Raw genomic sequence first — 23,295 nt, forward strand, 5'->3', positions numbered from 1 at the left:
GTTGATCAGCACAAATCAGCTCCTCAGTAACTTACAATCATCTTCCCATATTCAAACTATTTCAATCTTTCATTTTCACATTTTAAAATATTTTTTCAGAGTCATTATATTTTTATATTTTGCTTGACTTTATGTATTTCACACTTGGCTGACCCACAACTATGATTTGCTTCTTCATTTAAAAAAAAAAACTAATCCCCTTCTACCCAAAAAGCATCATTTAAAAGCATCAGTAAGTACTAAATCTCACTACAGTATCTTTAAGGTGGGGTGGGGTGGAGAGGAGAAGGATTCACAACAGCAAACAATTCTGATAACACTTTTTGCTCAGTGTGATGATGTCACTCTAGACTACTCACTTCCCACATGAGCCTGCAGTCTGTGTTCTCATCCAGTTCCTGTGGCATTCGCTTCTCCCCTGCAAAAGGGCCAAATTTTTCACCCTAAGAAATAATTATGAAAGAAAAAGAATCAGTGGAAAAGAGGGAAGAATAAAAAAGGGGCAAATGAATTACAGAACTCCAGCAGAGTTATAAATTTTAGTTTCAAATGGAAAAGGACGGTTTTCTTTTGTCATCTTACTACACTCCAAGAAGGTGCACATCCTTGAGGGTTCAACATCGAGCTCATTCTTATTCTTTTCATAGCTTGGAGAACCTCTTAAAACCATGCATTACACCCTTGCTTGTTTCCTCTCTGCGAAACACAACTTTATTTTAAACAAGGCTGAAATTTACAAGTCCAATTTTTTACATTTTTTACAAGATTTTCAGGAAGCAAGAGACATCCAACTAAAACATAAGGTATTTGGCAAGCACAAAGTTTACCTTAGATTTATTTGCAAGGTTATTCGCAACACTACTTTTTGAAGTGCCACAAATCAAAACATTGAATAGCTGAGGCTTTGAGCATACAGAGATTTGTTTAAAAACACTGGGAGTACCTACATGTCTATGAATTAATTCAAGCCTTCATAAACAAAATTAAACCGTTACACCACCTGCCAGCATAACACATGCTGCACAAGAATCCACTGACACTGCCTTCTAAAAATTTTGGGTATGTTGACAAGCAACTTTGTAGATTTTGAAATTTCTTTCAAAATAACAAACAGTATTCTGGCAAATAAAAGTATCTATCTTGTCCACATGCCCCTTTCCCCAAGTACATTCCATGATCCTAGGAACAGTCTGCTACATGTTCTCCCTCTCACTTCAGTTGTTAAAGACTATCTACAAGTAGAGTGCAGAGAAAGAAGTGGAATGGAAAACTCCCAGGATCATTCTTCCTAGAAGAGATACCCAAATAAAAAATACTCCTAGCATTTAAAATTAAAACTGAAGAGGCAACAAACAAAGGAAAACAGGTTAGCACTGCATAACAGGACAACAGAATTGAGGAGCAGTATTTTTAACTGTGCACACCGAACACTTCATTAGAAAGGAGAACAAAGGAGAAAGGTGCAAAGCAGAAAGTAAAGAGACAACAGCAGCAGAAAACAAGTGGAGCCCAGAGCAGCAACAAAGTCACAAACGTGGGGAGTGATAACAAAAACTGGTGGTTTAGGGCTTCAGGATCTTCACTTCTCACTGCTCTCCATGCCACCCTTCATCCTTTTGCTAATCTACTGAGGTCAGGGTTCCTACCCCTGGTAAATTTATAAATCCTGGGATTTAATACTCAAACTGAAATTTCCTTCCTCAGCAATGAAGGTGAACACAAGGTCAATACAGTTTTAAGCATGCACTCATCAACACTCTCTAACAAACACACTGCTGTCTAACCAGGGCCATGCATGGGAGGCAATTTGCCTAGACTGTGCTGTTTACTTAGATGAAGGAGATGAAGGAGAAAGAAGAGTCAAGATGGTAGCAAAGGAAACCTGCTCTGGAAATCTACGTTCCTAGCTGGGTCAGCAAAGGTAAGATAGGTCCTTTCTGGGGCAGACACCTCCTGCCAAGCTGGACTGGCTTTTCACATTTATTCTGAAAGCAACAAGCCCTTTTGGTGCAAGAAGGGAAGCAGCCCACTACAACTTCTGAGCTCTAAGAGAGGGCACAATTTTATCAGCAGAATCTCTCATTACTCATAGCAATTATCAAGATGAAAAGCATCTTATTGGACTATAATCTAGATAAATTCTATTAAAAGAAAAAATACCCTCTGTGAATTTCCAACAGGAATTATTTGAAGATAAAGTTAATTAGGAACCTGAAAAAAATAGTTTCCCATACTCACTTCAGTGGCAAAATAACACTTTTTGAAGAGGACACAGATTTATTTCCTCCTTTGCTACTCTGGAGGTTTCCTCAACCCTCATCTCAGTAATATTTTCATTCTTGCAATCCAAAGGATTTAGGTACTTATAAAGCACCTACAGGTTAATTTTACCCATCCCCAAAGCATGGGATGAAGCACAAGAATTTAATACTACATACTGACCCAAAACCAGAAACACCCTTTATCATTCCTACAAGCAGCTACTCCAAACCAATAAACCTCTACTGCAACGTGTTAAAGACCTTCTAGAAGCTAAATACAGCAGCAAAAACAAAAGGCAAGATGTCCATCTCTAAGCATAAATACAACATGAACAACGTTCTAGCTGTGTAGAGAAAGGAGAAATTAGAGACAGCAAAACCTGACATCTTGGAACACAAAGGTCCATGGGAATAAGTGTTAATATTCAGTTATATATTTATTAGTATATATTAGTATATATTTATTAGTATTAGTTAATAAAAATGCTGTCACACACCAATAAAACATACTGCCTCTCATCAATGAGGCATACAACACAGTCTAAAGTCAGCCACAGAAATTACATGAAAGGCATATCATTCAAGTGTTGAAAAAGCCATTTTCAACTGCTGCTTCCAAGAAAGCAGAAGTGACTAATTTTCCTCCAGTCACAGCAAAACAGTGGCCCTCCAATGATTATACCGAGGGCCTTATGATACCGGTGCTGTAACCAAAGGCCAGCTGTTTGGGGGAAGAAATTAGGAAACAATCAAGGCCTTTTTTAAGGTAATAAAACAAAAAGTTTCCACCACCTATGATTACAGACAAAAGCTCGAAAGCACAGCCTGAAGGCACAAAAGCAGACAGCAGACAACAGGAGTGCAAACTGTATTATTGCTAAAACTGTGAACAGCAGAGTTTTCAGAGACCTGCTTCACAATTACTTAGCGCTTGGAGAGCTGGCACGGCAACTTCTGATCGTAAGATCATCTGAAATGTGTTAAGACAACTGCAGTTGTGTGACAGCAATAGAGAGAAAAGTGGCACAGTATTTGCTACTCAGGAACATAAGATCTTCAGAATTAAGCATCATATTCAACACCTCCTCCCAATCCCAAAGCTCCAAAGAATTAATTTAACAGCTATTAGCTACTCTGCATTGCAGCCATTAAACGTAGTACTGCTGCCTCTTTACTGGACAGGAGAACACGTTGAGAGCACTTCAGATGGGATTCTTCTTTCCATGGAAAAGCACAAGACACCATCTGGCTACACCCACATGTCATTCGTGTTATTTACACATCCACCCTTCTCTGCAGAGTTGTGGCCAGACACAGTGCACAGGTCTCCAACCATTTTAGGAATATCTGTTTCAACCACTGCCCATAGAAGCGCTCAAGAGCTGGCTCCTCAGCCTATCAAAGTCTGCCCGTCGGACAGAACCTACTAAAACCACCTCTACCTTCTTCTGCATTCCACATGCCATCCATCACAATTGCAAGACTTCAGTTCTGCTAGGATGGCCTGTATGATGTGCTCACACTGGCAGAGCCCTGACAGCAGATACTTTACCTGTATACAGACAGTTCAAGAGTAACGTGAAGTAATTCAGGCAAAAAAAAAAAAAAAAGCTATTTTTCTTAGCACACAGCTTTAAAGGTTCAGTTGACAACAGCGTTAAGAAATGGGGCTGACTGAACTCTGCACTGACATTCAGAATTGATATTGACACACAGATGATGAGATTTCCATGAGTTTCATTCCAGAGCATGCTTGATTTCAGAGTCCAGGGATTAATATATGCTAGTCATGTACAACCTGCTTTACTGCACAAACTCCTAAAGTTTTCAAATTAACGGCCAGAACCCCAGTGAAAAAAAGTTTAAGCCAAGTGATATTAAGTTGTTCCCATTCCACCCCCCAGTTACAGTCAGGAACACCTTACAAATGAAAGACCCCCTACCCCAGGGTATATAAGCTTTGTTGATGAAACCACGGTAAACTTAGACAACCCTCTCAACCCACTGAGAGCCGAAGCCAGGCAGGATAAAAATGGAAAAAAAAAAACCAAAAATACATCGAAGTGTACACTAATGCAAAGTTCATAACTTCAGGTGGGTCTTCATCAGTTCAAACAAGCCCCCTTCATAGTCATAATTGGGATTTCGGCTAATCGAGAGACTTTCAATTCAGCTACAAGGTGTCAAGGGACGTGAGCGCGTAGGGGTACGAGAGACACGCAGTTCGGCCATGTCACACCCTTCGCAGGCCCGCCTGCATTGCCGCGAAACGGCGGGTTAAACCCCCGATCGCACCCGGCTATCAAGGGCAGGGAGGCGACAGGAGCCTGCGACCCACGGGCGGGTGCCTCTGCCTCAGAGGCGCCCCGCGGCCTGAGGGCAGCCGCGGAGAGTCACGGATGCAGCCCTGTCCAAGGCAGCCAGAAACACAAAGTTAAACGAAACGGGAAAAACCCTTCGTCGACCCCGCACAGCAGCCGACGGCCCCAGCAGGCCCCCGCGCCCCTTCCTTCCCCGCCTCCCGCGGCAGCGCCCCAAGCGCCGTGAGTCCCTTTTATCGGGAGGGGGGCGGGCGGGAGGTGCCTCCCCTCAGGAGAGGGAGCCCGGGCGGACGGAAGCGGAGACAGCGCCAACAAAGCAAGGCTGAGGTGAAGTTCGAGCGCGGCAGCCCGGCCGGCGGCGAGGGGCGGGGGAGCCGCCCCGCTCTCTGGTGATACGTGGCAGCGGCTGCCCGCCGAGCTGGGCCGTCACCCCGCTCGCCCGGCCGTCACCCACCTTTCTGACTCTGCGGGCGGTGTAGAGCCCCATCCCGTCCTGAACTTTTGACGACTTCAGGGCAAACCTATCCGGCACGTACATGCCCAGCATGTTGCACTCGCTCGGGCCGCCGCCTGCTACCGGGGAGAAGGATTACCGGGCATTCCCATCCCACCGGGAGGGAGAGAGAGGAGAGAGAGAGAGAGAGACACGGCGAGACCGGGGGAGGGGGCAGGAAGAGGGGCTGGTTGCGGGGCTTTCCCGGCTCCTGAGGAAGAGGGGAGGAGCCAGGCCGCCAGCGAGGCCCCCGCCGCGACTGGGCAGCGGGGCCGCGGCGGGACGGGGCGGGGCGGCCGCAGGGGGCGCGCGCGCCCGGCGGGGCAGGACCCGGCCGCTCGCGCCGTCGAGGGGCGCGCGGCCGCTGCTCGATGGCGTCGCGACGGGACAAACGAGACCCCCCCGGGGGGTTCGCAACGCCCCCGGCCGCCCAGGCCCAGGCCCGGCCCTGGCGGGACGCGGCGCCGCCGGCCTGCTGACGTGCCACCGAGGGCGAGCGCGCAAGCGGCCAGCAGGCCCGTGCGCGTGTTGTCGCCCGGCGGCCGGTCGTCTGTGGCCAGGGCGAGAGGCTCTTCGGCACCCAGCCGCGTCTCCTGCTCCCGCCCCGACCCGACGGCCGGGCTCCGTCAGCTGGGGGGGAAGCTGTCTCCAGCCGCCTTACCCAAAGGCAGGCGTGAGAGGAGGGAGGTGGGCTAGTAGCGCTGGGTCTCAAACGCCAGGGACTGAGCGGAGGGAGAAGCAGGTGGGCTCCGCCCCGCCGCAGTGGGTTCCCCTCACTACAGACCTGGGTCCGCGCCAATACAGACGGTCAGGTACACGCGGCTGGGGCTGCGTGGTGCCCAGCCGCTGGTCGGGGCTGCGCCACCGCCGCCCTTTTTGGCCACTGTGGGTGGGGGTAAGGACGGTTTACTGGGCAAAGCACCGTGAAAGGGGAACAATAGTGGCCAATTATACTCACACCTGGTGATGACGCAGAGTTCCTTACCGACCCACCGATTACAGGGTGCTGCACGACGCGAGGACTGACAGACCCGCCACCCCCGCTGCGCACCCAGGAGCGCCCCTCCCCGACCAGCCCCTTTTACGGGGGAGTGATGTCAGGTGAGGTGGAAGCAGCCAGGGCTAACTCAGCTCACCTGGGGTGGCTGCTTGGGGAGGGCAGCTCTGGCCTGGCCAGAACCAGGACGGGGATTCTCACCAGAACCAGAACTCAAACACACTATGGCGCCACATAGCGCTCTCCATGAGCTCTGGGTTTTCTCAGATGTCACTCAGGTTTATCCTCATTTTGTTATTTATTGCAGGCATGGGTGAATCCAGATTTTGTTTCATTTTTGAAACCACATAATCCTTCACTTCTGGGGATGGGGAGGTTTTGGACTAGTGCCTTCCAACTCCTAATGTTTTTCTGTGATTCTGTGATTGTCTTTGAGGGAACTCTGGAATGCAAAAAATTTATCAATCCTAAATGAACTCAAACACAACACTGAAGAGTAATATCCTACAGTCTTAACAGCAGCCCAGCAGGGACATTCTATTCTCACTAACACCATACACAACAACTTAGTTTGAACTGGAAGAATTAAGTTACGCTCTAACAGGTTGCTAACATCACACCAGTAACTACTCCTTTTCATAACCATGCCATATCCATCATTCAGCTTTTTCCTAGAAAGCAGATTAATTTCTGTTGGCATTTCAGCCTACATCATACATGTTGCTGCTCTCTAGATTGAAGTAGTTGGCAAAGGAATTTGGTTACACCTGATGATGCAGTTAAAAGCAAGTACAAGGCATGCCAGGCAAACGGGGAAAAGGCAAACAAGCTAGCTAATATTAATGATTAGACCACTGGAGTGTAACAATCTCTTTCTCTTAGTATTCTTCCATAGATATTACCATATATGTAAACAGGAGAAGTAGTAAACGGTTCTGGTTTCCACCAAAGCATTAGAAAAAATGTATATTGGTGTCAGAATGAATGAAAATAATGCTTGAAATTTTAGTTACGACATAACTCAGAATGGATCATCCTAAAAGTGATTGTATTGGGTTTCTGGCAGGCCATAGGCAGACATCCCAGGAAAAACAAAGTAACTAAACCCCATCTACCCACACCCACCCCAGGGTAGCTATAGATGAGACTCCCTTTGACTGTGTTCTCGTGCTTTACATATTGCAATGATGCCACTTTGTTTAGTATTTACAGAGTCATATGGTAGATATCATTAAAGTTTTTTAAAAAAGTGAGGCTCTCCCTCTGACAAGAAAAAAAGGAAGAGAGTCCAACAAGGTTCGATTGATTTTTGGGAATATGAACAGACACACAGGTTTTATACCTAGATTGATAACCTGGACACTGTTAATTTTGTAAAAAGAAATAATGAAATTTGAGTATCTAGATCCATGTAAGCAAGAATTCTAACACCTCAAAAACAAATATATTGAGCAGAGAGGAGTTAAGTTGCCTGGACCAATCGCTTCAGTTTGCAGAGTAAGAGCAAATTTAACTAATCTTTGAGTTAAGATAGGGCTCCAAAGCTTCCTAATGCATAACTGAATGTACTTAATGTTTTTGTAGACGTAGAATATCTTCTTGAATGAAGACCAATTTGTCTTTTATATATATATATATATCTCAAAATGTTGGCATCATTTCCCCCTGTCTCTGATGTTTTCCAAGGGCTATGAATATTTTAAAAATAATTTTCCATTTTATGAAGGCCTCGGTATTCTTCTCTTAAAAGATTTTGGGGGTACTTCATTAGGAACTTTAACAACTTACATCTAATGTGACACAGAAGAAATATAGCATAATTTACAGTGCATTTATATGTTTTTAAGCTCTTGAAGTACAGGAGACTATTCTAATTTATAAACTTAATCCATTATTATTCTAACAAGAAATGCAGTTAGCTGTATATTATTCAGTGTAAGCAAAACAGGAAAGGTGCTATAGCACTGGATGAAACAGATGCCAGTCTCTCCTTCTCTAGGGTAATAGGTCTTGTGACATTAATTGGATATTCACAACTGCCTGGATATTCACAACTTTTCTTCTAATCAGCCATTGACCATAAGGTCTTATAACTGGGCTTCATGCACTTTTGGTGTTGGCATTTGTCCTTTGTGGTTCATACAAGGGCCACTGAAGGAAATGAAGTCAACCCCATTGAGCATAAGGCTGACAACAGTTAATCAAGCAGACATGTACATTACAGCTCTGCTCTGTTTTGTGCTGTCTGCAGCTGCAAGGAGGGTGAGGTCTCAAAGGTCCAAATGAGTCAAATTGGACAGAAGATGGACACCACATCATGCTGAGTCTATGCTGATCACCAGTCAATGGCAAGAGTGGAGCACCGTAAGTTTCAACACAACTGTGTTGTACTTGATAGATGCACAGCACAGGCACATACAGCCAGTGAATACACACTTCTGTTAGAATCGCTGCAGATACACCAGGGTTTGCTAGTGTAGCAGCTGCTTGGGAGCAAGGAGGAGTCAACTGTGCAATAAAACTGTACTGACAACTTCCCAGTGTTCACAGAATCACAGAACGTTAGGAGTTGGAAGGGACCTTGAAAGATCATCTAGTCCAACCCCCCTGCCAGAGCAGGATCACCCAGACTAAACCACACAGGAACACATCCAGGCAGGGTTTGAATGTCTCCAGAGAAGGAGACTCCACAACCTCTCTGGGCAGCCTGTCCCAATGCTCCGTCACCCTCACAGTGAAAAAGTTCCTCCTTACATTCACTTGGAACTTCCTCTGCTCCACCTTGCACCCATTGCCCCTTGTCCTATCGCTGGCCATCCCTGAGAAGATCCTGGCTCCATCCTCCTGACTCTCGCCCTTTACATATTTATAAACATTAATAATGTCACTCCTCAGTCTCCTCTTCTCCAAGCTGAAGAAGCCCAGCTCCCTCAGCCTCTCCTCATAAGGAAGGTGTTCTACTCTCTTCATCATCTTGGTGTCCCTGTGCTGGGCTCTTTCAAGGAGTTCTGTGTCCTTCTTGACCTGAGGGGCACAGAACTGGACCCAATATTCCAGGTGGGTCTCGCTAGGGCAGAGTAGAGGGGAAGAAGGACCTCTTTTGGCCTACTAACCACCCCCCTCCTAATACACCCCAGGATGCGATCTGCTTTCTTGGCCACGAGGGCACATTGCTGGCTCATGGTCATTCTGCTGTCCACCAGGACCCCCAGGTCCCTCTCACCCACGCTACTCTCCAACAGCCCAGTCCCAGTGTTGACCAGGTCTGAGAGTTATGAACCCCTAGCGTGCAGGCATGAAGCAGCGCTCTCCAGACACACATTCACACACACAGAGGCAGCCACCAGATATGACAGCAAAGGTGCACAGCTTTCTACTTTCTCAGTAGGAATTCCATTGAACAAAATACAGAAAAAACTGTTGTCAACCCATTGTCCCAGAGATTGAGAAGCATGGTGTTGCACCTTCCAAAAACCACTGTTATCCACCTGTTCCTAGTGACTGTATCATGACCCACACTGAGCCATCCATTTCTTCTCAGAAGGCCACTGGCAAACAAGTATCACTGCACTAAGTATTGCAGCACATACTACCTATGCTGTACAGTTATATCCCCACCCTCCCACACACTTAATAAGCTTCCCGCTCCTAAGCAACAGAAACCCCTGCCCAGGTGATTTTCTTTGCTCTGTTTTCAAGTATTCTTTCTTGGCACTTGCACTAAAATGTGCAATTGAGGGGAGGGTGACAATCACTCCAGGAATGTTTGAGCTCTACATTTGCCAAAATGTGGCTTAACTGAACTGATGGGTGGCACTCGTGCTCTAAAACAACGTCTGAGAAACTAGGTTGTGTGCACAACTGGAACAAAAGATAACATGCAGAAACCACAGCCACACAGAGAAAACAAATAACTTGTCTTAGCCCAGATTAATGACAACACTGTTGTTCAACACAGTTGTTCTACCACAGCCTGGCTAAACAGCAGTAGGTATTGTTCCAAAAAAAAGGAGGAAAGTAGCTTTGATAGCTACACAAGATAAAGTTATCAGTTCCTATAATTAAGAATAGATACACTCAGTAGGGTCCTGCAAGCTTTCACATACTCAGTTCCTCTTTAGTCAAAGTCAGATGGTTTGGGTTGGGAGAGAGTTTAAAGATGTTCCCCACACACACACACACAGAATGGACAGTAAAGAAGATCCTGAGTGGAAATGAGTCTGCATATGAAAACCACAGACAGGTTTTAGCATGTTGCAAACCGGAAGTAAACCAAAGTATCTAAAAACCAGTGTTGCAATGGCAGTACAAAATTATATGGAAAGAGTGAAAAGAATTACTCTTTCATTGTGAAATCTCAAAACAACCCAGATGTGTGAAGTCTCAAGAGAGTCCTTTCCTCTTCCTGTGGGACTGCTGAGTTTGTAAGGAAATGTTAAAGTGGACAACATTGATGTTTTCAGTTCTAGTGCATAAAAGCATACTGACATGGACATCAGTATGTTCACTCTATGAGATACATGAAATATATTTCAATTAACATACCTAGGAGGCTTAGACATAGAATACAGGACTTTTCAAACATGACAGCAGGCACTGAACAAGCTGGTTGTGTTTTTTCAGGGTGTAGGGGCATTTGGTTTGGGTGTTTGATTCCCCCTTTTAGCTTAAAGTTGCTTGCACCACGACAGCATAGGGCTTTTGGAAAAGCCTTAGAGGCAAATTTTATCACTCTTTCCTAGCTGCTAGTATAATTTGAAGGCTTTCTGTTTTATCTCCTTCATTGCAGTTTTAATTATTTCATGTACATGAGTGTAATGGTTTGTTTCCTAGTGTTAAGGTAACCTCACCACTTCCATCTTGCATTCTTAACTCACTGCACATACTTGAGATGCTATTTACAAAATAGAAAAAAAAAAGATGGAAAAAAATACATAGGGACAGCTGGGTTCCATTTTTACTGGCCTAATTCCTTTAACAAAAATGCTTTGATAGTTTTAGCATTCATTTCAACTGAACCAGTCAGATGAAATGTTTGGGGATCAAAAAAATCTTAGGAATATACCTCAAGTAAAATAATTTCTTCTGAATTAATGCATCAAATAAAGACCACATTTTGGTGGCAACCATTAGCAAACACCACAGTAGATAGAGAATAATGAAGCATAAGTAACAAAGAAAATTTTGAGGCATAATGTACAAGTTGAACTGTTGTAAGCTTAACACAGAAAAATGCTAATTAAGTTTGGTATTCTTAATTTCTCCTTTAATTGTCTTCTTAAATAAATGTACCTTTAATATTTATATAGTAGGTCATATCCATGTTATCTTGCAAACTATTTCAAACTGACTTATCAGAGGATGCCCTTGATATATCTTGCTTTCTTGTAGTTCTGCTTTTTAATTGTTTCATCATACACTGCTTTAGCTGTGCTTACATTCAAAGGGAGGTACAGAGCTTTCTGTGCCCTGTCCTAGGGCATACCCACAGCCTGCACAATGCCAAGCAGCTGAAAAATCTCACCCCTCCTCAAAAAGCAAACATTGACCTATAACTCCCTTGCAACCTAGCAGAGAGAAGCTGAGTGTGTTGACCCACTGTTCCTATGTTGCCCCATAGTTACTTGTTGAGAACTACACTGAACACTAAGGAGAAATTCAAGGGAATCCACCAGCCTTCAGATTTGAAGCCTAATGGTGTCAGGGAACTATTTACATAACTTCCTTAGAGAAAGGTGTTTTCAGAAGAAAGCTCTTACATAGTCATGGAAGCTGTGATTCCCCAAATGAAGTTCCATGGCAGAAATCCAGGTGTGGTGACAAACAAAATAATTACGAGAGTTGCTTGTCTGGAGTTACAATACTTGTTGCAACATCATACCAGAAGCATGGTATGATACTCCCTCCACCCAAGGAACAGTTAATTAAGGGTCATACTTAATAAGTTAACATGCCACATTCTAAGAAACAAAAAAGATTTAAGACAAAAACAGGCTTCAAGATTCCAGAAGTACGCATACCAACCACTGAAGTATCCAGCAGCCTAGAAGGAAAAGTCTTCTTGAGAAGAAAGGATGGCTTTTCATAGCTAATCCTTTGTTTAAAATGGTGTAGTATGATCCCTAAAGGTCTGCAAGGCACTTCACATTTCTTTCCTCCCTCCTGCCCCTCAGGCTGTTGGACTGAAATCAGAGAGGCTTTTATTTTTTTTTAAAAAAAATCCTTTTTAGAGTTCCTTGCATCCTTAAGTAGTAGAGCACTAGCTTTTACAGCATCCGTAGCAATACCAGAATTTGATTCTGGTAGCTGACGTATCTGAGAAAGGGTGTTGTGCATGATAATGGCTCCCCCCTCCCCAGTTTGTACATTCACTGGTCCACAGAATACTGCACTGTACATTAATCAAGTTTGCAGCTACTGTTTTGAAAACTGCCTTCCTGGATCTACATATCTCCTTTCCAATCTCATCCGTCTCCTCTTAACCTGGTAAGATCAGGAGCAGCACCTTAAAAACAATCTTTGGCTTGCCTGGATTGTACCCCATTAGCAGAACACTTTGAATACTGTCAGACCATTTCCTCTTTGTTCATGTGTATCTGCAAATAATGTCTAGGTTTGACCAGGTATGCAGAGGTTTCAGTCAGATATTTCCTTGGAATTCAGCAAGCCCATTCCTCTGACTAGATACAAGGTCATTCACTTTGTATGGGATCATTGTGCTTTTATCATTGACATCCCAGACCTTCTACACAGCAGTATCTGAACCAGGATGGAAAAGGGGCTTTGCACTTCCTCGCATTCAGGTTTCCAGGAAGCAAAGGTTTCAGCTTGTCTAATGACAGTATCTGAGGGAAAGATAGGATGAGCAACAGCATGCAGACCTCTCAGGGTTTTTTGTTCTCAGTTGTTCAGACTTCAGGGGGCTTTTTTGTTTGTTTTGTTGGGGTTTTTTGACTACTCCATTTCCCAAAGAAACTGATATATATGGGAAAAATCCTCCCCTTCTTTAAAGCCAGTAGCAGCAGCTATGCTATACAACACTGCCAAGCTGAATATGAAACCATATTGCTTTAGTCCATGCAACATGCCAGCACATGCAGACACAATGACTCTTCTATGGTTACTGTAAACAAATCCAAGAAGTATAATGATCTCAAATGAAAGATTTAGAAACAGAAGCAGCAAATTAAGTAGCTGAGCTTAGTAAGAGCAGCATATGCCTTTAAAGTCTGCCCTGCTTTGGGGACAATGGCACCCCTGCTACTAGAAATCACTAAGCACAGTGACTCTTAAGTACCTGGAACAAATTGTGTTGACATGGAGTCAACTTAAACCACCAACTACCAACTAAAAACTCGATCTTTTAGATCTTTTAGATCTAAGACAATGTACTTTCCTAAACAATTAACTGTGCCTTTTGTAAATATGACAATAAGCCACATCTTTTTTTTTTTCCCAGTTCTAGCAGTGTTTGGTTTGTCTGTATTTTCTGGTGGCCTGACAAACTTAAATTATTCTTTCCCTAATGCACTTTGATTTGCTGAGGAAAATTCCTTTCAGAGCTATTTTTAAAGACTGCTTTATTTTTTTGTGGCTTGTTGGTTTTGCTACACTGATTATCAAAACTTTTGTGAATTCAGTAAACATTCCATCTTAAAAAATTATTTCTCCACCAAATCTCTCTTCTAATCAATGCACAGCTGACTTTTTGGAGTTTCTGTAAAACAATACAGACTTCTTGTGTTGCAATACTCAAGATCATGCCAAGTAGTAAACGGTAAGATTAATTTTTAACTTTTGTCTCTTTTTTGGCTTAAATGTACAGAGAAGTTACTGTCGAAGTAACTCAGATATTTAAAGTACTGGAAGATAATTGTACTAGCTCTCAGATATTTGAAGTACTGGAAGTTAGCTCTAGCATTGCACAAATACAAATTTTCTCCTTTCCGTGTGAAAATATTAAAATACATATATATGTTTGCATTTCCATTCCCAAACTGATTGCATATTAGGTGTTTGCTCCTATTTTTACGGAGGTTTTAATCTAGGGTTTAAAAAATTTTAAGTGAATGAGTAGCAGATCAAGCTAGTAATTCAGGTTTTGTACTGATGCATTAAGTAATAACCACTTAATTAATCCACATAATATGGACCTAAAAGAAGCACAATGTATAATTCGACTGTAATAGACTTCTGCTGCTACCTCACAAGATGACTTTGTGTAAGCAACATAGGAAATAACTCTAAAGAGCCAGCAGAAAATATTCAGGAGTACTGAGCAGCAGCAATCCACTAGCAAGGTCACCAGGCTTTCAGCATGGGGTCTCTGAGAATAGGTTGGGCAAGCATATGAAGTGTCACAGGCAGTATTTGACATAGCCCTACACCAGATGATTTCCTGAGCTCTTTTCTAGTCCTGCTTCCTGGGATTGTGTGACTTTAAATTGAGATGAAAAAAAAAAAAGTGGTGGCAGACTGATACGTAAAGTATCGGTACATAGAGAAAAAAAACTGAGGTAGCTGTCTGATACCCAAGAAGGACCCCAGGGCCCAGCTTTCTACCTTTCCTGATCTGACATGGTTACTTGCTGGGGTCAGTCAGCTTTAACTAGAAAAGAAAAAAAAACCAAAACCAACTCCACCCTTCATTGCTCTGGCAAAACAGTGGCTCAGGGCTGTTCAGCAGACTGGAGTAAGAAAAGCCTGTTGAGGGTTATTACATTCATAGAAACTGTGTCTAAGAAAGCTTCCTTGCCTCAAATAATTGGAGGCTACACAAGTACCCAGGGGCAACACCATGTGTACCTGACCCAGTCATATAATTTCTCCTAGACATCTGCAGTTGGAAACTGCCATGGAGTGACCACTGGTATATGTTATGCACTGATCTAAAAGAGCCCAGAAAAACATGAACTTAGAGTAAGCCACATCCACTGTTTTCTTCAATGAGGGAACTAACAGAATCGTGTTGTGCAGTGGCAACTGAACTCCTGAGCCATGTCCTTACACATTCCTCAGCTCGGTGATACCTTATTTCAGCTTGAGAGTGACATCCTAAACTGATCTCATCCACCCTGTTTTTCCTGTCAGCCCCTTTCAGGATCAGACCACCTTTTTTTTACTTTTTTTTTCCTTCATTAATGGAAAGTGACTTTCTATACCTACCTTCTCCCTGGTGAGCTGGTTCCTTCAGTCCTAACCATTCAGATACAGTGCCCCATTGCATAAAGGTCACACCTTTTCAGGCCCCATTTCGCATTAGGCCTTGCATTGAATTGATCAGATGCTCCTCCCAGGAGCAGTAGGCCTTGAACTTACCTTCTACTTCTCCCTGCAACCTAATCTTGTGAGGAATATTCATGTAACACAAGCTTTGCCACCAACCTGATCCCCTGCTCCATGCCACTGGTTTTATTTGTTGAAAAAACAGAAATTAGGCTCCCTTTCAGTACCTACTCCATACCTGTCATTTAACTCATCATATTTGGCAGTCCAACCACACAATAAATTCTTTATAAAACCTGAAAGAGATTTAATGTTGTGAAGTACTTTTTCCACCATTCCTGAACAGAACACGGGTTGGGTTTTCCTGCAGCAGGAAGACAGCTGACTACTGTGCTATGAACTTGCAGTGGTTTGTTAATATTATTATAGCAGATGGATGACAACTCTCATTACTGACCTCTACCTTTCATGTTTGGCATGTGGTGTTAGATATTCATATTTTTACTTCTCCTTGAATCTTTAGCACACCACTACAGAGGGAATCATAAAACTTCTGCACAGAATGCTTTTAAATCCTTGGAGAATGGATACATACACACAGAAGATATTTCTCAGAACTGCCAGTCAAAATCCATTTTGACTTTCAAAGCACGTTTTCAAAATCTGTCCTGTCCTTTGCTCAGAGACTTGTCTTGGGTCATCCTTCACATCATTATTATGCTCTTTGGCCTCACTGTCTTCCTTCAGGTCTCAGAAAATCAGTACATCAGTTACCCGCTTTTTCAATGGCCTAAGTGTCCACAACCCTCTACCTTTCAGTATTCCATCAACATGGCTTGAACCCCCCTGGTTATTCATACTACATACTTGTTAGCTGTGAGCTTCCACTGGTCAACAAACCTGGTCACAGAAGAAAACTGTTTGTTCTGACACCTGCAGGAAATGGGAACATAACCAGGTCTACATCCCTTAGTTGGGGAGCTAAGCTTAATTCCCAAGTCCACCTAAGAGGCAATACTTACATACCTTTAATCATCTTAGATGAGATCCAGTGTTCAAGTATTACCTTCTTGCACTGCAGCCTGCATACCTACTACTTTCCCTTCCAACCCCTTTCCAGCCTCTTCACTTACATCTTGTCTTCATCCCTCCTTCATTTTGGCATTTTCTTTCTGCTGGAAAGACACCCTGAACTTTAGCCACCAAATACACACATCCACACACTCCCTCCAAATAGCATAAAAGTAATTTTCAATGAATCCTCCTCACTGCACCACTGGTCTCATGCTCTGCACCACCTCAGTTGATCTTGTAGGCTTTGATTTCAAAGCGATCACACATTTCAAGGCCTGGCACATGCCTCCAGTATTTATGGATCCTGATTTCCCACTCTCCCCACCCCCCCTTTTATGAAGTGTTGAATTCACAGCTATCAATGGTATCTGACCTTAGATATTAGACAAAAACCCAGGTGGCCAAACCATTAGGGGTGGAGGCAACAGATTTGAAATGCAAAGAAAATACATACCGACTGCAGGTGTCTAGCACGTAGGAGTAGTGTTTAGATGGCTGCTGGATTCTTTCTGGGTTTTGCTATATTTGCAACATCTTAAAATTAGCACACCTTGTAATTTGACATGTATCTCCTAAGGGGCAACATGACTCAGCCCCATAGATGGAATGATGTTTCTTTAGAGCTTTGCATCCTATGTACAGCATGATGTTGCAAGGAGGACTGTGTCCTGTGACTACTTCTGTGACGTGGAATTACTTTGTATTGAGCTCTGCGTTGATTCTGAACTGAAACACATTCCTGTATGTTCCTTATTCTATAATTTTCTAATTTATTTATACTTAAATTGGGTTAGATCTCCAGTAATTCTGTGCAATCTATAAATCGCAAGATGATGAAAAGATTCTTTGCCATGTTGATACAACTCTCTGAAATCTCTATCTCCTATTTTAAGAACACAGGGGGTTTTTTCCTTGACAAAGAGAAACTCTATGGGGTTATTTAAAATAATAAAAAATATATATTTTTCTAAAGCTTTTGGAAGAGTTATGTGAACTCTTCAAAGAATTTTTCCTTCAAATGTGCACCAAGATGAGAGCTACTACCTTATGAATGGAGAAGAACTATCCCAAACATGCCTTAGTGCTTTCCTTGGCTTTCAGAAGAGTCATCCTTAAAAAATGTGATTGCCAAGACAGAATATTTGAAAACTCAAATGTCAGTCAGAAGAACTGGTTTCAGTAACAATTCTTCTGGTTTCTGACCACCCACTGAATAACATCAATTTCTGTAAAGTTACACCCTCTCATATCCTCTATCAATCTTTGTAAATTACATTTATTTTTAGATTGCAACCATCTAAAATTTCACCATCCATCAGACAAATAGAAATATTTTTGTTGCCTTAATGTGCAATTTTCTGGCTACTGCACTTCTAGGGGCATTGTACTTCTTGTAAACATTATTTAATTAGGGTGCTGTTCAGTAAATACAGTGTTGTGAAATGCGCTGATTTGCCTAATTCTAAACCCTCGCCCCCTGGATACAATCATAGTACCAAACAAGAAAACTACAGAACACTTCTGCTATTAGAAAAGTTACACATGATAGTCTTTCACAATACTTTGTAGGATAATTTAGCTGCAGGAGTTTTATTTCCAAGTCTGTGTTATACAAGATGTCAGGCCAGACTCTAAAAAATGCAAGGAGCAGCAGTCAAGTATACAACTCTAGCTCAAATGATTTTTAGATATTGCTGCCAAGGTCTGTAAGGATCAACTGTAAAATTACTTTTGTACATTAGAAAAGCAAGCAAACAATAAAAGGAAAGTGAAGAAAACCAGTATCTGTTTCTAAGATTGAGCTGTGTTATTACAAATTACTGGTTTTGATACAATGTATCTTGGCTTGTATCAAAAACAGTATGGCCAGCAGGTGTAAGGAAGCAATCGTGCCCCTGTGCTCGGTCTTGGTGGCCTCAAGTACTGTGTCCAGTTCTGGACTCCTCACCATAAGAAGGACATTGAGGTCCTTCAGCAAGTGCAGAGAAGGGCAACCAGGCTTGTGAAGGGGCTGGAGGGCAAATCATATGAGGAGCGGCTGAGGGATCTGGGGATGTTTAGCCTGGAGAAGAGGAGGCTGAGGGGAGACCTTATCACCACCTACAACTACCTGAAGGGAGGGTGTGGAGAGGCAGGCAATGGTCTCTTCACCTGAGTAACAGGAGATAGGACAAGGGGAAATGGCACAAAGCTGTGCCAGGGCAGGTTTAGATTGGACATTAGAAAAAAAATTTTTACTAAAAGAGTTGTCAGGGCCTGGAACAGGCTGCCCAGGGAGGTGGTTGAGTCACCTTCCCTGGATGTGTTCAAAAAAATGGTAGATGAGGTGCTCAGGGATATGGTTTAGCTTAGGGTGGGAATGGTTGGACTTGATGATCTTCAAAGGTCTTTTCCAACCTTGTGATTCTGTGAAATGCTTTCTGCAGCTACACTTCATGAAGTTACTCTGTTTTGAAAGCATTATAAGGATGAAAGACAATTGAAATTTTTCTTTTTATTCACAGAATTTTAGGGGTGGAAGGGACCTCGAGAGATCCTTCGGGTCCAACCTCCCTGCCAAAGCAGGATTTATTTTTAATGTTTTCAAAATTGAGACAGAAATAAGAAATATGTTCTTCCTTACAAGTAATAGTAGAAGGATTCAAACAAGTTCATTCTCTCAGACATCGCCTTCTATTAAACTTCACAGATTTACTTAGCTTCACAACGCAGAGATGCCCAGAGACCAAAATGATTTGGGGACAGAACTTCATGTGGCATCTTCTCAGGAGCTACTTTCACTGTTCACCAAGAAGAGGAGCTCAATACAAGCTTGTTAAACTTACACTTTGGGGCAGAATTTGATTTTGAGTGCAGACTGAAGTCAGCAAGTAGTTCTGTAACTATCTGACAGTAGTAGAGAAGAGGAAGCAATGGAAAAGTGTATGTGTATATATTGTACAGATTAATGTAACAATAATGGGATAAGTGCCCTTTGAAAAGCACATTTTTTGAAGAAAGTAATAGCTGTAGAAGGACATCTGCCACTATGTTGCTTCCTTTCCAAAGCATTCATCCTTGGTTAACAAGACCAACAAATCCTACTGCTCAGCCTAAAGCTGTAGCTGGTTGTTTTACCATGTGCGAAGCCTGTGTCTATAAATGCTTTCCCTTCACTCGAGTGTGTACTCCTCTCTGACATTTCAGAGAAAACAATGGCACCCCTCTGGGTCAGGCTGCAGAGAGTTTGGGTTTGATATTGTTTGTGGGATGCTGTTCTATTTATCACACAATAGGGTTTCTGTTTCTTCATTGGTTCTATTGTGTTAAATCACACTGCTTTTTTTTTTTTTAAAGTTACATTTTAAGTTATAGCCTGCCAGGCGCCCTAAGGCATCTAGACACTGGGTGCCCCATAAATTTAGAGTTATTACTGTTCAGTATCGCTGTAAATGAGTTAGTCATCTTTTCTCATAAAGCAGCAAGGGAATGGACTGAAAACACAACGCATCTGTGTCTTATTTAAAAGTGTGTCTTTCAAGAGGTACAAGACATTAACATTGCCCTTTCTGAAACTATATGAAAGTCTACCCAGACTACAACAGTTCATCCCAGAATGGCAGAATGAAGCCCTGCCCACGCTGGAGAAGCTGCCATGGTCAGCCCCTGTTGTATGACCTGGCTGCGGCAAACCTGCATGGTGCCCAGGCTTCATTGTTGTGTTGCTGTGGACGAAAAGCATTGACCTGCACAGAATCACAGGATACAATGCAACTCACATGGTTTTGCCCGTTCTGTGATTAAGTGAGGTTATTCTTACAGCATGAAGGGAGCCGAAGAGGAAAGTGGGATAGAAGGAAGCACAGCGGACACAGGGCACTCCATGTGCAGCTGCCACTATGGTCCTGCCTAAGCAGGACCTTTTTGAACCCACCCAACCATCTCCTCGCATAGGCACAGACACACATCTATACACAAAGCAACAGGAGCAGCACCTCCATTCCCATTCTCATGCTTCCTTGGAAAGATACGATCTTTTCTTCCATGTGGAGCTGCTGAATTTCATCATTTGCACAGCACTTCTTGACACTGCATTACTTACTGCAATTTGTAAGCTAGATGTGGGAGTTACTGGGTTATATACAACATACTTCTTAATTCTGATAAAACATCCTCAAATAAGAGTGGCGGTAGTTTATTTTTCATCTCATCTTCACAGACTTGCTGGCAGTATGCATAACCATAATTTCTAATGAAATTTTAGCTATAAACATTCTCTGACATCTAACACTGAACTATGATGAAAGACATAGGAAAAAACAGAACCACCAAAAAACTTTGGAGCAAAACATTAAATAGACATAGATGAAGCACCTCTCCATTGCAAAGATTGTAATTCTTAATAGCCTACACTTAGTTCAATGCAATTAATCTCTAATGCTCTTGGCTTTAGAGAGTTTATTATTAATAGATATTATGGCAGGTTAAAGTCACATAACCCCCTGATTTAAGAACCACATGGTTATTTGACCTGATAGATCCTATTGATGAAGTCTGGTAGCAAGAAGTGAGAAAGGTTAAGGTGAAAAATATTTCAATAAACTTAAATATAAATTTGGAGTACTTTCTCCATAAGAAATCTACAGCTTTGAGAGGTCTAGAAAGGAACAACTACTTACTTTGATATCATTCTACATTATATTTTGTCCATCCTCTCCAACTTAGAGCATTTGCCCAATGGGACAAAGCAACCAAAAGCCCTGTCATCATATAAATCAAGACATTTATCCATCTCAAATGCAACATGACGTCAATAAATGCTACAGCAGCCCAATATCAGAAGGGAACTAGAATCAGTTTGGACTTAATTCAAAGACAAGTAATTTTTAGTATACTATAGCCATACCTTTTTGATAGATCCGTTACTAACCATATCTTCTCCCTCACTTCCCATAAAAACAGCCTCAAAGATGAAGACAACAGCAGATGAGAAAAACCCACATTCAAATGGAGTAAAGGATAGTTGGGAACATGGATTCCCTGCAGGTGTAAGTAGTCTGCAGGTTCTCAGTCATTCAGGCAAAAAGCATGGACATCTAAACAGAGGGAGGGCCACTTCTGTAGTCGTGCTGGACACACGGTTTCTGATACCAGCCAGGATGCTGTTGGCCCTCCTGGGGCCACTGCCACCTCATTCAGGCAGCTGTTGACCAATACCCCGGGGTCCTTTTCTTCCAGACACCCTTCCCTGATCCTGTAATGGTTGTGGTGGCAGTCATATGACCCAAGTGCAAGACCCAGTACTTGGCCTTGTTGAATCTCATAATTAGTCTTAGCCCATCCATCCAACCTGTCCAGACCTCTCTGTAGCCCCTTCCTACCCTCAAGCAGATCAACACTTGTCCCCAGCTTGGTGTCATTGGCAGACTTTCTGAGGGTGCACTTGATTGCCTCATCCAAATAACTGATAACAGATCTGGCCTCAGTGCTGACCCCTGGGGAAACACCACTCCCCCAATACCCTGGGGTAGATCCCATCCAGCCCCATGTGTTCAGGTGTATCTAAACATCGTAGCAAGTTGCTAACCATTTCCCCTTGGATTATGGGGGGTTCATTATGCTCTCCATCTTTGTCGTCCAGCTGAGGGGCATGGGTACCTGGAGAAGAACTTGTCTTACTATCGAAAGACTGAGATAAAAAAGGCATTAAGTACCTCAGCCTTTGTCACTATGTTTTCCTCTCACATCCAATAAAGGAGATTCTCCTTAGCCCTCCTGTTCTTGCCAGTATATTTATAGAAGCAATTTTATTGCCTTTACAGTAGTAGCTGGATTAAGTTCTAGCTAGGCTTTGGACCTTCTGTTTTTCTCCCCGTGTAATCTCACAACATTTTTGTAGTCCTCCTGAGACGCCTGTCCCTTCTTCCAAAGGTCATAAACTCTCCTCCTCTCCCCCCCAGCCCCTGAGCTCCAGTCACAGCTTTCTATTCAGCCAGGCTGGTTGTCTTCCCTGCTGGCTCATCTTCTGGCACATAGGGACAGATGGCTCCTACCCACAGGCCTTATCCAAGGGATAGACATTTGGACTGCATTAAACTTCCAGGGGGCATGTGTGCAGAACTCCAGCATGAAGCCGTTGTTAAAAAAGCTGCATGTTTGCTGTTTCTGTGGTTTGTCAGAAAGATTGTTGTTTAAGATGTTTTCATTTAATGAATGTGCCTCTACTCTTGTTATTGTTGTTTGATTGTTTCTTTCATGTATGTCCTTCCTCTTCAGTATCATTGTTTGCCATCGTACTGAGAAGTATCTTGCTGTTCCTCTAGCTATCATGGAATGGGTTAGATGTTACAGGTTTGTATAACTTCTCATCACACTAGTGGTTAATTTAAGGATGGGCATGTTTCTGCAGTAACAGCTTTCCTGAGCTCATCAGGAAGTTACAGACTGGAGCAGGATAAAAGCAGCCATGCTCATTGCGCAGAGCAGCGTGGGAGCTGCATTGCTTCAGACTTGTTAGCATCGCAGGAACTCCTCAGATTGCTACCTGCCAGGTCTTTCCTCTTACATTGAGCACCAGCACTGGTCAGACATATACACCTGCATCACACAGGAAGCCTAGTACAGCACTACCAAATGTGAGCAAAGTTACACACCCCAGGCAAAAAATACACCAAATACCAAACCTCCACACTTCATCATGAGCCCATCCACTGAACTAACAGAAATAAGCAGTCAGGGCAACAACAACCACCTCCAAGCAGCAATTAAGGACTCAAAAGCACAAATTCCAGCTGAGGCACAAGGCAGTCCCAGCTAACCTTTGCAAAAGCTGGAGGAGGTGTGGATTACCACACATTTTCTCCATTATATGAGAACTTATCAAAACCCTACCTTTTGTAGGTAGACTGAAAAGAATTTCAGAAAACACTTGCATAAAAGCACACA

At 42.9% G+C, this 23,295-nt stretch overlaps 1 protein-coding gene across 2 annotated transcripts in view; it reads right to left on the bottom strand.

Moving 5' to 3' along the window:
- PRDM5 (PR/SET domain 5) overlaps window positions 1-5,129 on the bottom strand; it is a gene marked incomplete at its 5' end in the record, with an annotated part of 76,086 nt that extends 70,957 nt beyond the window's left edge. For both annotated transcript variants that reach the window (XM_084263846.1, XM_084263845.1), the window contains 2 exons: window positions 360-443; window positions 5,037-5,129. In XM_084263846.1, coding sequence (XP_084119972.1) covers window positions 360-443; window positions 5,037-5,129 — 177 coding nt within the window. The remainder of the gene's footprint in view (window positions 1-359; window positions 444-5,036) is intronic.
- Between the last annotated feature and the right edge of the window lie 18,166 nt (window positions 5,130-23,295).

This window comes from Gallinula chloropus (assembly GCF_964237585.1).
Source record: "Gallinula chloropus genome assembly, chromosome: 4".
In the NCBI taxonomy this organism is placed as follows: domain Eukaryota; kingdom Metazoa; phylum Chordata; class Aves; order Gruiformes; family Rallidae; genus Gallinula; species Gallinula chloropus.